The sequence below is a fragment of the Alligator mississippiensis genome, chromosome 1, assembly GCF_030867095.1.
Source record: "Alligator mississippiensis isolate rAllMis1 chromosome 1, rAllMis1, whole genome shotgun sequence".
In the NCBI taxonomy this organism is placed as follows: Eukaryota; Metazoa; Chordata; order Crocodylia; family Alligatoridae; genus Alligator; species Alligator mississippiensis.
The window spans coordinates 408,675,648-408,689,759 of record NC_081824.1 but is presented as its reverse complement, the minus strand read 5'-3'; the positions used below and the strand labels follow the sequence as shown (position 1 = coordinate 408,689,759).

The following is a 14,112-nucleotide window of genomic DNA, read 5'->3' as shown; positions in this document are numbered from 1 at the left end:
TCATGGAAAAATGTGGATTTGGGGTTAATTTTATTTATTTTTTTAACTGAAAATTGCGGATTTTTTTAAATCAGAGAAAACCAGGTTCCCTGTGTGCTTTGGTAGAGTATATTAGTAAATAAGCAAACTCTTGCTCTTGAAACTACCCCCCGCACAAACTAAAATTATGATGCGAGATGCAGGGGCCCTGCTTCACCTCCTTCCAAAATTCCCCCAGCAGTGCCACATCTCAATATTCACACCGTTGGAGCAGGTGTGTGTCCATATGAACCGGCCCAGATGCCTCTACTTGTTATTCTCTCTCTTCCAGCACTGTTATAATTTTTCTCTCCCCCAAGTTCCATGTCTTTCTTTGCCCTGTTTAACCCCACTTAATTTCAATGTCTCCATTACATTTTACCCTCCAGATTAGGTTGTTTCCACAAGAGTCTGTCCACCAGTACCTTCTTCCTCCCCACTGGAAAGGATGGGGTTACATGTTCTAGGGGAGGGGAAGATGAAGAATGTTTTCTGCCACTTCCACTGTGTTCCAGAACGCAGGGGTGTGCTCTTTGTCCTCTTTCCTATGACTGCAACCAGCAGGAAGAAAGCTGCACTCTCTCTCTCTGCATGTATGTTTGAAAGATCAGGGGGGCCTTGGATATCAACAACCTCATTAGCCACTGGAATATACTGTTCAGAATACAGAACTGCTTTAAGGTCTCCAGAATATTCCTTCATACAGAGGGTGCATTTTAAAACAAATTTCCATTGTTTCTTTACCTCAGGAAACCTTGGATTGGCTTTATTTAATGCATGGGAACATGCATTGACAGCATGAGCAAGCTCTTGTTCCAGCAGGCTGTGCGTTTTTGCTGCTTCACAGATTCTGTAAAAATAGTAAAAACAGAAAAAAAGTGCTTTGTCAGTTTCTTTTAAGAACCAGTTAAAAACTGAGCTATGTTAGGTGACACTGGCAGATGGGAAAAATCATTTAATAGAGTTTTAACATTAACTGTATTAGAGTCCTAAATATATTACCATAGAGCTAAAGGTTAAATAAATATCACTTTTTAGTTGTGTCACCTAAATGGCATTCATAATACAAAAGATCTGTTCTGATACAGGAAGTTCAGGAACATTTATTAAATTAACTGAAATATCTTCCTGCCACCAGTGATTGAGATAGCCATTCAGATCACAGATTCATAGAAAGTTAGGTTTTAAAGGGACCTCTAGCCTATGGACAGACATTACACATAAATCAGTTTAACTGATCAGAAACTGGTTTAAATCTGTAACAGAACAGGTGTTCAGTGCACATAAACCAGTTTGAAAATGGCTGAAACCAATGTGAGATAAGTCTGATACTACATTTAACCAGGTTTAACTGATTTGGGTCAAACCGGTTTATATAATGTCTGTCCCAGACCCCTTGCTGATTTAAATTAAAATCAGGCTCCCCCAGCATGCTCTCTGGGCTGGGTGGGGCTCTCTGCTCCACAGCAGGGCTGGTCTCTCCCCTCTGCTCCCTGGCTGCAGCTCTGGCAGAGACTTGCAGGCACAGCAAGTCTACCTGGTTTCCTCCTGCTTTCCCCCACCCCTCCCCATTCCCTGCTAAGTAGGGATCCCCCATCCCCTCTGCTCCAACCCCCTTCTCAAAACAGGACCATCCCCAACTACATCATCCCTGCCAAATCATCCTAGACAACTAGATCATCCCAGATCATTCATATAGAAAATACTGTCATTATTGAGAACATTATTATACTGGGGTCTTATGAGAAGTGTTATAGGCTGCGAGTGAAACTAAACAGGAAGAGAACAAATCTCTCAGATGCAGCACTTTGACCACTTGTGACTATTAAAGATTCAATGGAATTTGCATTTTAAATACCATTTTTTACAACAATAAAGGTGTTAGGCATGGTCCTAGCTAACCTGCAGTTTGGACAATTAAAATATAATTCCTGCTTTATGCTATCTAAACTTGCTCTGCAGTTAAGCTCAATATGCTGCTCTTAAGCTCCTGAGTAAATACTTGTGCTATTAAAGAAATGTTCTAGCAGTGACTCGATTGCCATGTCATGGCCGACATGATTTCTGTATTACAGTTTCTGGGACAGGGAGAACCACAGTTGATTCCAGCGTAAACTGATACTTTCCCTATTTAACTGGTATTTTGGCTGTAGACGTGTTGGTCTAAGGACATAGGCAGGCATGGTTCTTTGAGTGGATGTGATATCTTTTATTTCCAACTGAGTAGTTGGAAAAAAGTTCTTAGCAAGCTTTTGGGCTCAGTCACCCTTCTTCAGGCATTGGGAGCCTGAGGAACAGTGGCTGCGCCTGAAAGCTTGCTAAGAACTTTTTTCCAACTACTCAGCTGGTCTAATAAAAAATATCACATCCACTCCAAGAACCTTCCTATTTAACAGCTGTCTCTAAATAACTGTATTCAAGGTAAAAAATTCCATATTATTGTCTGTCCAAAGGTGAGCATTTTAAAAAATTTATACAAAACTGGCTCTTTCATTTTTCCCCAACTTGAAGCAGAATTTCAGTTTGAGACCAGACTGATAGGACCCCTCTTCCCTGCTCCTCCCTCCCCCCCACAGTTCTTATACGTTGGGACTGAAGTGCTGCACTCACACAACGCAGACAGATAGGGCTATAACACAGTTATAAGTGAGGCAGGAAAAGCAGTTTCCATTTGAAGACACTAAGAAATTACGAAGGTTAAGCACATGAGTTGGCACACACTATTTGTTTAAAAGTTAAGACTGCTAAAAGCCTAAACAGTTTAGTCTTTGGAAACACCTTAGAATTAAAGTGTCCTTAAACTGCTTTAGACCACTTGACTCAAGCCTAGAAGGGAACTTAGGGGAGCAGACAGGACACTGGATCTAAGAGGCAGGAGGGCGAGGAACCTATTTTCAGTGTGTGCCTACGTGCAAGTCTGCTGCTCTATAAAATACAAAGAAAATGCTTTATAAAAAGGTAACGAGCATTGAGAACTCCTATATAATCACTAAATATTTGTAACAAGTTATTTAGTGCTTCCCCATTCTTCTTCTTCTTTTAAATGAAGAACTAAATTAAATGCATCATTAAAAGTAGCTTTTGTGGTTCATGGCTACATTCCCGCCTAGTCTTCTAGCATTCCTATTTTTACTGCTTTTTTTCATACCCGAGACATTTCTGACCATCTTTCATTCCTCTCACCACTTTTTAAACTTCCTTTTTTTTTTTTTTTTTTAAACCTGAGGAAGGATGTGTGCTTTTCTGAAAGCTTGAAAAGAACAATTTTTTTTTGCAACTGTTTAGTTGACCTGATAAAAAATATCATCTCTACGCAAAGAATTCGCCTATTTTTACTGCAGAATTTGAACCATTTCTCTAAGCAACACTCCAATGCCTAACGCAGGGAGATAAGTGTGGAGCCAGTATTTTCACATTTTCTGCAAAGGAAGAGAAAAAAGAAGGAGCACAGAGGTAACAGTGAAGCTGCAGGAACACTGACTGGCATGCGCCTCTGGTGCATTTTGTTAGGAACGAGGTATAGCCACAGAGACCATCCGCAAGAGAAGGAGAAATTACAGATCTGAATGTTCTCTCCATTGTACTGGATACTAGTTCTTCTTTACCAATGACAGTGCAGAAGGGGTGGTGACAATGCTGGAACAGTGAAAGGAGTCAGGAAAATAAGTAAAAATGAGGCTACATAGATAGCACTTCAGAAGCTGGACAGGAGAGGAGAGGAAAGGGAATCCTTTGTTCTCCTAACCCTCCACTAATATCCAGAGAAAAAATCCTCACCTAAATACACACTGCATCTGTCACTTCAGCCACAAAATGTTCTCTTCAGCATCGCTGCTTAGAGTGCACTTGCAACAAAGATTAAGGGCTTTATACCCACTGCTTTCTGTTATTTGAAGCAGCCAATAAACTGACTGTTTAAATGAGCAACTGGCATTAGTTTCTGTATGTAGGAAGCAAATGCTATTTTTAATAAAAACAATAAATGTCTGCGGCTTTGAAAAGTGCACTACCTCAATTTTAAAAAGGGCTCCCCCACCCTGGTCAAGGGGACTATAATGCCAAAATTAAGAGAGATTTGGGGTAGTTTTTTAATGTTTTCATGTAAAAAATACACAATTCCCTGAAAAAGTGGGGAGTGTCTATAAAAACGGAGCTCTCCTTTTGTTTAAAAAAAACCAAAAACATGCATTTTAGGGAGAAAATAGTTTCTGAAATGTAATAGCAATAAGGAATTAATTTTGTAAATCCTGTTTGCCATCCCCTGCTCAGGATGTAGAAAACATTGAGTCTAAATTCCAGTGGGAAATGATCACTCTACTAAATTAACGAGAGCCCTATGCATTCCTTGTGTGCCTGATACTTTGGTATCATGTGCCTGAGCTAAGCCATGTCACAGCAAGATTAATTCCAAATGAGTCAACTGACATAGATTCTTCTGACAGAGGAATTGGTTTTGAAAAGGCTCTCATTTGAGAAGGCAAAAGAATTTGATGCGACTATTTGAACTCCCTCACAAAAAGAAACAAAAAGGAATGAGGTTGTGTTTAATTATAAATTAGGTATGGAAACATGCTTGATCTAAAATTTAAATTTCAAAGTACTTTTTCAGTATTTAGCTGAATACAATAGTTTCATATGAATAATGTTTTCAAAAACATCTCTAATGTCAAATGCAGCACAGATTTCTCTACTTCATAGGAAAAACATTCTGACTTGTAATTGCTTTGAAACTTTGAGATGATTTGGAACTGATAAAGGAGCAGCAAAGTCTTGGTGAAATGACAGAGCATTAGAACGACTAAAACATCTTAAATAAAAGGCTTCAGCAAGGTTAACCACACAGAGGAAAATATAGGGAAAAAAGCCAGTCAAAAGAAAATTTCAATGGAATGAGAGAGCTTAAAGAGTCCAGAGGCCAGAAGGATTTCAGAGATAAGAGTGGAACAAATTTTCACATATGAAAAAAAATTAGTAAGAAAGGTTTACCAAGTAGTGTAAGTGGCTTGAATATTCAACTGTTTGCTAGTTTAAGGTTTTAAGACAGTATTTATATTTGAAAATGAAAATGGTTCAAAAAAGCAGAAAAAGAACTGTCTGTTTTTAACATTAAAGTTCAGTGGCTCAAGGCATAGGGCAACATTGTGTTGTGGTGGCAGGGACAAGGAACAGAGAAAAGAAAAGACTTTGGTATGTGGGACAGTGATGGAGTGGAAAATATTGCATATGCCTAGGGAAAAAAAATACTAAGCATTAAAACACTTGATTTCTAGTCTTACGGAACCACAGCATAACAGACAATATAAACCATTACATTTTATGCATAGAAATGTTATGGTTGACCCAGGATCAAACGCTTTCCTTCCCAAGGCTCCGACAGGGATAAGCTAAGAGCAATTTCCACAGTTAAGGAGAGAAGGAGAAAACTTTGTTTAAGGGGAAAGGAAAAATCTTTTCTAAGGATAGTTGATTTGTTTTAAATGGCAACTGTATGAAGGCATTAGAACAAGTCCTGGGAAGAATGGCTGAGTAGGCAAGTGAGGCAGGTTGCAATTTACAGTAAATTTATGGAGCAGTTTATTCCACATATGTTACCTTCTTATATCATGGATCACTGTTTCTTTTTCTACACGTCTAATCTATCCACTTTACAAGTCTTTTGGAAAAAATTAATATGCAAACGCAAGATTTTGATGACCTCGAAATCAAGAATAACAGTATCTTTTTTATTTGTTGTTAATAGGACAGCCTGAGAATCAGTTCTACGCATCAGAACTATGGAGCCAAGTATAACATGAGTAGAAGAATTTCTGTTACTTGGACGTGCAACTTTTCCATGATGTGCTTTCTCTCTCAGCTACTAATTTCTCCCCTCATTTTCACTGTGCTTACAGCAAAACTAAACTATTTTAGAACTGTATAATGCAGGGGTGGACAATTATTTTGGCTGGAGAGCCTCTTAATGAGTTTTGATGAGCTGTCAAGGGCAGCCCCACCCGTGGCCAACCTGGCTTCGTCATGTGGGGCTCCCCAAGTCTCACATGTAGCTCTTGGGAGCCAGTCAGAGCCACGCACTGAGGTGATGGTGCCAGTTGCCCAGCCCCACTTTCTACCAACGTGTGCAACTCCCTGGACTCCGCCAGGAAGCAGGAAATGGAACTGGCCTGGCCTCATCGTGCAAGGCTCCCCACTTCCAGTGAAGATCCAGGAGCTGCACCTGGTGGCAGGGAATGAGGAAGGCCACTGGCTGCAGTGTGTGGGGCTTCCCCCCAGTGGCGCATGAGTCCCAGGACTGGCACATGAGCCAAGGGGAACTCTGCATTATAAAACTGGGCTGACCCGAGCTCTGCCCTCCTGCCCAGCTGCTACTTACCCCCGACCTGCTGCTGCTTCCCTACATGCCGCCTGGAGTGCTGCAACAGGGACATGAAGAGGTGCTGATGGAAGCTGGGGGAGTTGAGCAGTTCCCCAGGGGGCTGCAACAGCAGCAGCAGCTGCCCTGCCTGGAAGCTGTGTGCTAGCTGGGGCTGAGGCCCTCTTGCACACAAGGGTAGGAGCACAGTACACTGTCCCAGTGGGAGTGGGCAGGGCTTGGCCCCAAGCGGAAGGCAGCAGGGACAGCCACAAGTTGGGCCAGAAATGATTCATTGGTGGCCACCCACCCATGGGCTGGATAAAAAAAACAAAAACAAAAACAAACAAAAAAAAAACGCCTGGCGGGCCAGATCTGGACCACAGGCCGTATTTTGCATGCCCGTTATAAAGTACATCTGTATTATATTATTTTTCCACAGACTAAGTATTCTAAACAGGAACATCCCTATTAATCTTTACATTAATAGGGATACATTAATCTATACATTAAATGCAAGTACCTGCAAATAGCTTTAATATACAACTCCAATAGTTATGGTCCAATCTAGGCCAAACAAAGAAAACAGATTATGAATTTCACTATATTATTAAAAGAGAACTTATATAGCTAAACCTGACGTGAAATTCAGAAAAATAAGATAGTTGGCATACTTTGTTACATTATATAATAGTTGCAAATTTTATGTCCAAAGTATTTTTCAATAGAAATGTTAATTGTTGTCTAAATGCAGGAAACAGGGCATTGTTATCATAGAGGTGATCTGATCTATGGATCAGCACTGATAAAAGGAAAATTAACATAATTGGCAATTGGCCATTGTAGCTGATAATGTCACGGATAAATACTGTGTGCATGCACGCAGCCAGGAATGTAGCCCGGGAGCTTGGTGAGCAGTGTCCAGCTAATAAGTCTGTGGGGGGGAAGGGGCATGAGGGAGGGGAGGGAAGGGGAGTGGCAGGGTGGGCAGATTGAGACCCAACAGTGAGGGAGAGTGGGGTAGGAACAGGCACTGCCTAGCCAGGGTTGTGATGACCATGGGGCCGGAACCATGGGCAACTCGTCTGGGGTGGTGAAGAGAGTGAGGGGCAGCTCCCTGCTGCACGCAACCCCAGGGGAGGCATGGGGGGCATGCACACCCCCTCCCAGATTTGTGCACAGGGCAAGGGCAGGCTGCCCACTGTGGGTTTGGGGCCAGGGCCTACGCCAGCCTCTTCCCGTCAAGGGGGCTAGGCTGGGGGTGCTCTTGGGGTGAGCAATGGTGATCTTGAGAGGGATAGCTACGGGGTATTTTGGGGTGGCTATAACCCACCCCGTAGCCACCCCTTCCAGCGCCACCGCCACCACCCACCCCAAACACAGCCTCAACCCAGCCCCTGCCAGGAGGTGGCTGGCATAGTCATGGCCCCAAGCCTGCAGTGGGCAGCTTACCTTTGCCCTTTGTACATGCCCCCCATGTTTTCCCCAGGGGTGCTGGAAATTTTTAATCGGTGCATCCCTAGTTACCAAAATCTTTTATAGGTAAATCTTTGTTCTCAGATGAAAAGAAAAAACTTTCCCTCTGTCAAAGAAAAGTTTTCTGCAGGAAGGAAAAAAAAAAATCTAACCAACACACAGTATAAATGACTTTTCATTCCATCCAGGAAGAGCACACACCAACTGCTGAAACTTCCTTAGCCTGACAAAGGGTTTTTGAACCCGAAAGCTTGCTTAATAACTATTCTCCAACTATTTGGGTTGGTCTAATAAAAGATATCAGATTCACCCAAGGAACCTTGTCAGTATAACTTAGATCTTTCACAACCCAGAACATGGACAATGAAGTGTCACATCTTTAGACAAATTAGTTGAGCTCATCTTATATGGAACATGCTAACTTCTATACATAACTGCACTTCGATAGAATAGCTATTAAACCATTAAACCCATATATTTTACTGTACCTCGTAATAAGTTCTTCTGCAGCTTGTGAACACAGCTGGATCTGACCAACTTCTTCTTCTGTAGCCAAGTCAATGGCCTGTTGAGGGTACAGCTGAGACCGCAGGACAGGCTTGCAGGAATCACACTTCTGCTTATCTTCCCAAGACTTCAGAGTGCTTTCAAAAGCCTGATTAAAATCGAATTAAACATTCAACTGATAAGACTTACATTTCTTTTATTTAAATTTACTGACTGACCCATCATTCTACATAAAAATTATAAGCATGATACAATACAAAAATAGCATTTAAAATTAGTCTTTAAAACCAATTTTTTTTAAAAATGCGTCTTTATGGATAACCTTTTCCCCTGTCCTCAGTTAAATGGGCTGCTTAAAATGCATTCAATATGCATTCACTGGGGATATAAAACTTTGCCAGGATAAGAATCTGAATGCAAGTCATGCAGGAAAACAAGGAGAAAAAAAATCTACCAAATTTACTAGACAAATTACTGTAGCTATTAGTCAGGGAAGATCCTGCCTTGAGTGTACTAGAGCAGATGACCTCATGTGGTCCCTTTAACCCTACACTTTTGTGTGATTATATGATGCAGAGAAAGGACTGTGTTCAGCATCCACTCATATGAACAAACAGAGGGGAACTCAGGAGGAATATGAGAGGTTTTATGCTTTTAATTCTAGATGACTAAAACAGCACATACTCCTACAGTGACCGACTTTTTAAAAATGGATTCTAGCATTGTTTGATAAGGTATAGAATGTTGTAGGATGAAATCTGCAATGGCAATCATTAATGAAAGAGAGACATTTTACATTTTATTACATATATAATAGCTCCTAAAACTTCCAGTACTTTGTATGATAAAGTACAAAGTTAGTGGCTGAAAGAGAAGCCACGTTATAGTGACTAATACTCCTTACAGTTACACAACTACATATACAACTATAGATAAGGTTGGATAAATACAATCTTCTCTCATAGACATTTGACCATTTTAACTTATCAAAAAAAAAGAAAGAAAGAAATACAGCATATGCTTACTGGTGACAAAGCTCTGAGCGACTTGTGTAAAAGAACATATTTGTAGCAAACTAATTATTTTATAAGCTGTTTTTGCCAGGTATAATGTTATGAGAATGTCACTAACGAAGGATTTTATACAAAAGATAATAAAATGCATTCTCTGACATACTCTGTCTCGTGTTAGCATCTGAGCTCTGTTTTTATGTACAATTTTAATAACCCCAGGGGGCTGAATCCAAGCCTCTCCATCTACTTGCACTGGGACCCCTTCATCTCCAAGGATGGTGATCTTTACTGACCGACACTGAAAAAGAATAAGTATGTTATTTTATTGCATAATATATCACTGAAAACCTGCAATCCACCTGTGGTTAATATAGACTAGTAGGAGCTGTGGCTTCTATCCCATTTATCTCAAGGATGAAGCACTGTTCTACTACATTCATTTATGACTAATTATTAGTAAAAAATTAAAACAGCATTAATATTATATAATGTATAATATAGCAATTGGCCAGACTACTAGTTTTCGCCACAGCAGTCCAGGCTACTCATTATCTTACTTGTTTTTCAAATAAGAAACATACCTGCAGAACTGGCCATAGGTAAAATGGTGTCCTGGGCGAACCTGTATTTTGGCCCTCCCCATCAGCAGCACTGCTGCAGGCACAGCCAGGCAGGCAGTGGTGTGGGGTGCACCCTCCCAGCAATGAGGTGAAGTGACATGGTGCTGCTGCCCACAATCCCTGGTGGGGTTGTGTGGGGCGCCACTTCCCCTGCCTGCGGTGTGGGTAGGGCTCCACTATGAGAGTAGCCTGCTCACACGTATGTGTTGTGTACATGTGTGGAGTGTGGTGTCCCCTGACCACAGCACCCTGGGCGGTCAGCCACATCACCCACACCTAAGGCTGGTTCTGCATACCTGAGCTATTCTGTGGTGTTGCAATTTGATGACTCTTGACACTGCCATCTGCATGCTGCCAAACACTGCAACAACTTCTAAAATTTTGTCATCAAATGATGGTGCTCCAAATATCTGGGAACAAAAGAAAAATAAGACTATACAGAGCAATATTCATATATATTACACACATACATACATACATATACATACATACACACACACACACACACACACACACATATACGAGCAAGTTTAAAAGAGCAGGGATCATATCTTCTTTCATCTCTAGCTCAGCTCTGGGCTCTCAAAAACTTATTACAAATAAAATTCTAGATTCAGATGTATACAAATTACAGGCTTACTTAAGTGTCACAGAAGTGAGACACTATGAATGTAGCGAAGTCTCATATTAAAGGTGATGATACTAAATATAATATTTGGAGTGTGTCAGAAAACCTTTTGGTACAGAGTGTAAAGCCAACCAGAAATGGGAAGCTCCTCTTCCTACACAGCTCACAGGTTGGTTGACAAGAGGAACTTGTTGAGAATGTGAAGGTGGGAGGCAATTCTGGTGACAGCAAGCATTAAATGAGAGTTCAGGATCTTAAAGAAAAGGAAGGAAGGAGAACAGCAAAATAATGACATTGGACTTCAGAAAAGAAGACTTTAGGGAGTTGTCAGGCAGGATCCCCAACCCTAACAGAGAGCAAAAGGAGTCCAGGAGAGCTGGCTGTATGTTATTAGGGCTAAGTCCAGACATTTGAGGAGGTTAAATCAGGTTCAAAATGGCCACTTGATTTAAACTTAGTTCATCCTGGTGCCAACCTTGCACTTACAGACCAGCAATCAGTCTAAACTTGCAACTATACAGAAATTCCATGTACACAACCAGTCTAAAAATTTCAGAACCCAGTTTAAGATAAACCTGGATTTATGTAGTATCAAATGTATTTGATTTCGGTTAAACCAGTGCATGGAACTTCTGCATGCATCCCTGCTCTTTTCAACCCCCTCCCCGCATTGCATTGTGCTATACCCCCCACCACACACACAACCCCTTGCTCTCCCCTTCCTCCCTGACCAGCCAGCCTTCTCAGCCCCCATCTGACAAGCCACTCCGCATGCAGCTGCTTTTATCAGCATTTGCCACTGCTGAAGCTGAGCAATTAAGTCCTGGTAGGGAGAGGAGCAGGAAGGATGGGGGTGTAGGTTTGCTGGGGGGGACCCCACCAACCCCACCTGTGGGTCATGCCAGCCCCACCACCCACAGGGGTGCCCCCCTCCCCTTATGAGTCACACCTCCCCTTGATCCCCTGGGCAGACCCCAACCCCCACCCCCACCCCACTGGCCTCCCATCCTGACTTACCTGATATTGAGCAGCCATTTTGAGTTGATTTAACTTCCCCTTAATGCCCCTGAATGTCTTTACTTAGCCTAGAGGTTCAAGAGCAGGCTATCCTGATGAGAAGAATGGACAGGGGGCCAATCAGGACCCCTGCAGGGCCCCTGTCCTTGCTGTGACAGGGGGCCAATCAGGACCAGGTCTTAACATTGACCCATTCCTCTGTCTAGGGCAATCTGCCCTGCCTCGCTTGCCACGATTTGCTGGTTAATAAACTTAATGTAAATATGAAGGAGGCTGCCCATTTAATGTCCTCAGTGCCTGGGGTGATATACATGGCTCCGACATTCCCTACACTATGTCCCACGTCTTGCAGATGGCACTGTAAGTCGTTTATAACTCGGGCCTAAAGCCGGGACAAACTCTGCTCTTTGTTGGACCTCTAGCATTCTGCTCTTGTGCTCCACCCTCTTTCACAGGGCCTCATTCACTCTGCCCCTCATTGGACCTCTCTCAACATATCCTGCTCCATGAGCAGCCCACTCGGGCCATCAGGCTTACCTACTTCCACTCTAGCCAGTCCCCATGCAGCCCTTTGGGTCTCTCAACCAACCCTACTCTACACAACGCTGACCTTATGCCTCACACTGGACTGAACTCTGCCCACAGCCCCTCACTGGGCAACTCACCCAAGTTCTCATACCCAGGACCAGGAGCCTCCTGCCATCTCCATAGCTCCTGCCCTTATCTCCAAGGATGTTCTTAGCAGCAGCTCAGCCAGTTGGTGTTCTTCCAGCTGCCAGCAGCAGACTGGTAACTCAGTCTTGAGAGCCTGAGCTAAAATGGAGGCCACTCTGCCCTCTCCTCCAATCATATGGATCTCCAGTGGTCATGTGACTGCCCCATCAGGGCTGGCCTATACCTGCCAGCTGCTCTCAGCCCTTAAAGTGGCAGGTACCAAAGGTGCTCTGTTACACTTGCAAAAAGTGGAAACTTTGCCCTGCAGACTATTATACTGATCCCTAGTATTCTGGCTTTTAAGGACATGGGCATTCAGGGAGAAAATTAGGAAAGCCAAGGCATACACTGAGATGCAGCTAGCAAGGTACATAAAAAGGACAAAAGAAAAGCATTATAGAAGTATATCACAAACAGGAGGAAGACCAAGGAAAGCGTACGACCCTTATAAATGCAGAAGATAATCTAATAATTGATGATGCAGAGAGGGCTAAAAGGTCACAAATAACATCAGCTACCATATGACACCCAGTTTGCAGTAAGACAAGCAGCCTAGGGAGGAGATGAGCATCTAGAGTTGAGAAAGAGCGAGTAAGAGTTTACTTAGGGGGAAAACAGATGTTGCCTTTTGTTATCTTTGTGCTGCTATAAACATTTTCATGGCAGCACAAAAAGGCCAAGCAAATAGACCATACCCCTTTGTCACACCACAAATGCCCAAAACTTGTGGCTGCAACAAAGGTGGTATCAATTTATGCTGCCGTTTAGTGCCCATTTAATTTATGGCATAGGACAGGCTTGTCCAACTTGCGGCCCACCAAGCCATTTTATCTGGCCTGCAGTGGTGCTGGCACTGGCGCGGAGCCGCGGCGGGGCAGCGGCGAGGCGGGCAGGGCCAGCCTGTGGGCCCCAGCCAGCAGCGAGGGGAGGGAAGCTGCTTATCCCCGTGGGGCCCGGCTCATCAGTGAGCTGGGTCCTGCTGCAGCTGCCCTGAGGGCTGAGCGGAGTGAGGCTGCCCCAGCCACGCCTGATTGGACAAGCTGGGGACAAGCTTCGCCCCTTGCCCCCAGCACGTGGCTGGGGGAGCTGCAGCATGGCCCGCGCCCTGCCCGCATGCGTGGTGGACAGAGACACGAGGTAAGTTCCTGCGCGGAGCTGGAGGCGCCTCAGGGCTGGCTGGGGCAGATGGAGGCACAGGGTAAGTTCCCATGCAGAGCTGGGGGCGCCTCGGGGCTGGGTAAGGGCTCTGTGTGTGTGTGTGTGTGTGTGTGTGTGTGTGTGTGTGTGTGTGTGCGCGCGCACGCGCACGCTTCCTAGCACATCCCAATAGCTGCTTTGACTCTGTCTGCTGCAACACACGTGTGCACATTTCCAGACCCATTTCATTGTCACTTCCTGCAACTGTATTGGTATCAAAAGTCACGTGACATCACTTCCTGATGTGATGTCACTTCCTGTGAGGTCTTTGAATATGGCTCGCCAGCCCACCAGGTGATAAAAAGTTCATGATCCTGCCCCACATTCAAAAAGGTTGGACACCCCTGGCAAAGGAGTACTGATGCCCATTTAATTTATGGCACGGGAATACTGACAGCCCAGGAGCGGACCAGGTTTTTCAGCAGCGCCAGGCAGGGGCTCCAAGGTGCAATCCTGTGTACTCTGGGGAATACCCAGGCAGGATTGGGACTCTCAGCTCCTGAGTGTACCCGCCCAGATTTTCTTGCTTACCAAGATGGATCTCTGGAAATCTCTAGGACCAGGGAAATCCCT

The 14,112-nt window shown here is 43.6% G+C and overlaps 1 protein-coding gene across 4 annotated transcripts in view; it reads right to left on the bottom strand.

The window, feature by feature from the left end:
• Positions 1-14,112, bottom strand: part of DGKH (diacylglycerol kinase eta) — a 268,186-nt gene that overhangs the window by 31,740 nt on the left and 222,334 nt on the right. For all 4 annotated transcript variants that reach the window (XM_019500513.2, XM_019500512.2, XM_059724728.1 and 1 more), the window contains 4 exons: positions 10,280-10,393; positions 9,527-9,661; positions 8,332-8,498; positions 763-868 (listed from right to left, as the gene is read on the bottom strand). In XM_019500513.2, coding sequence (XP_019356058.1) covers positions 763-868; positions 8,332-8,498; positions 9,527-9,661; positions 10,280-10,393 — 522 coding nt within the window. The remainder of the gene's footprint in view (positions 1-762; positions 869-8,331; positions 8,499-9,526; positions 9,662-10,279; positions 10,394-14,112) is intronic.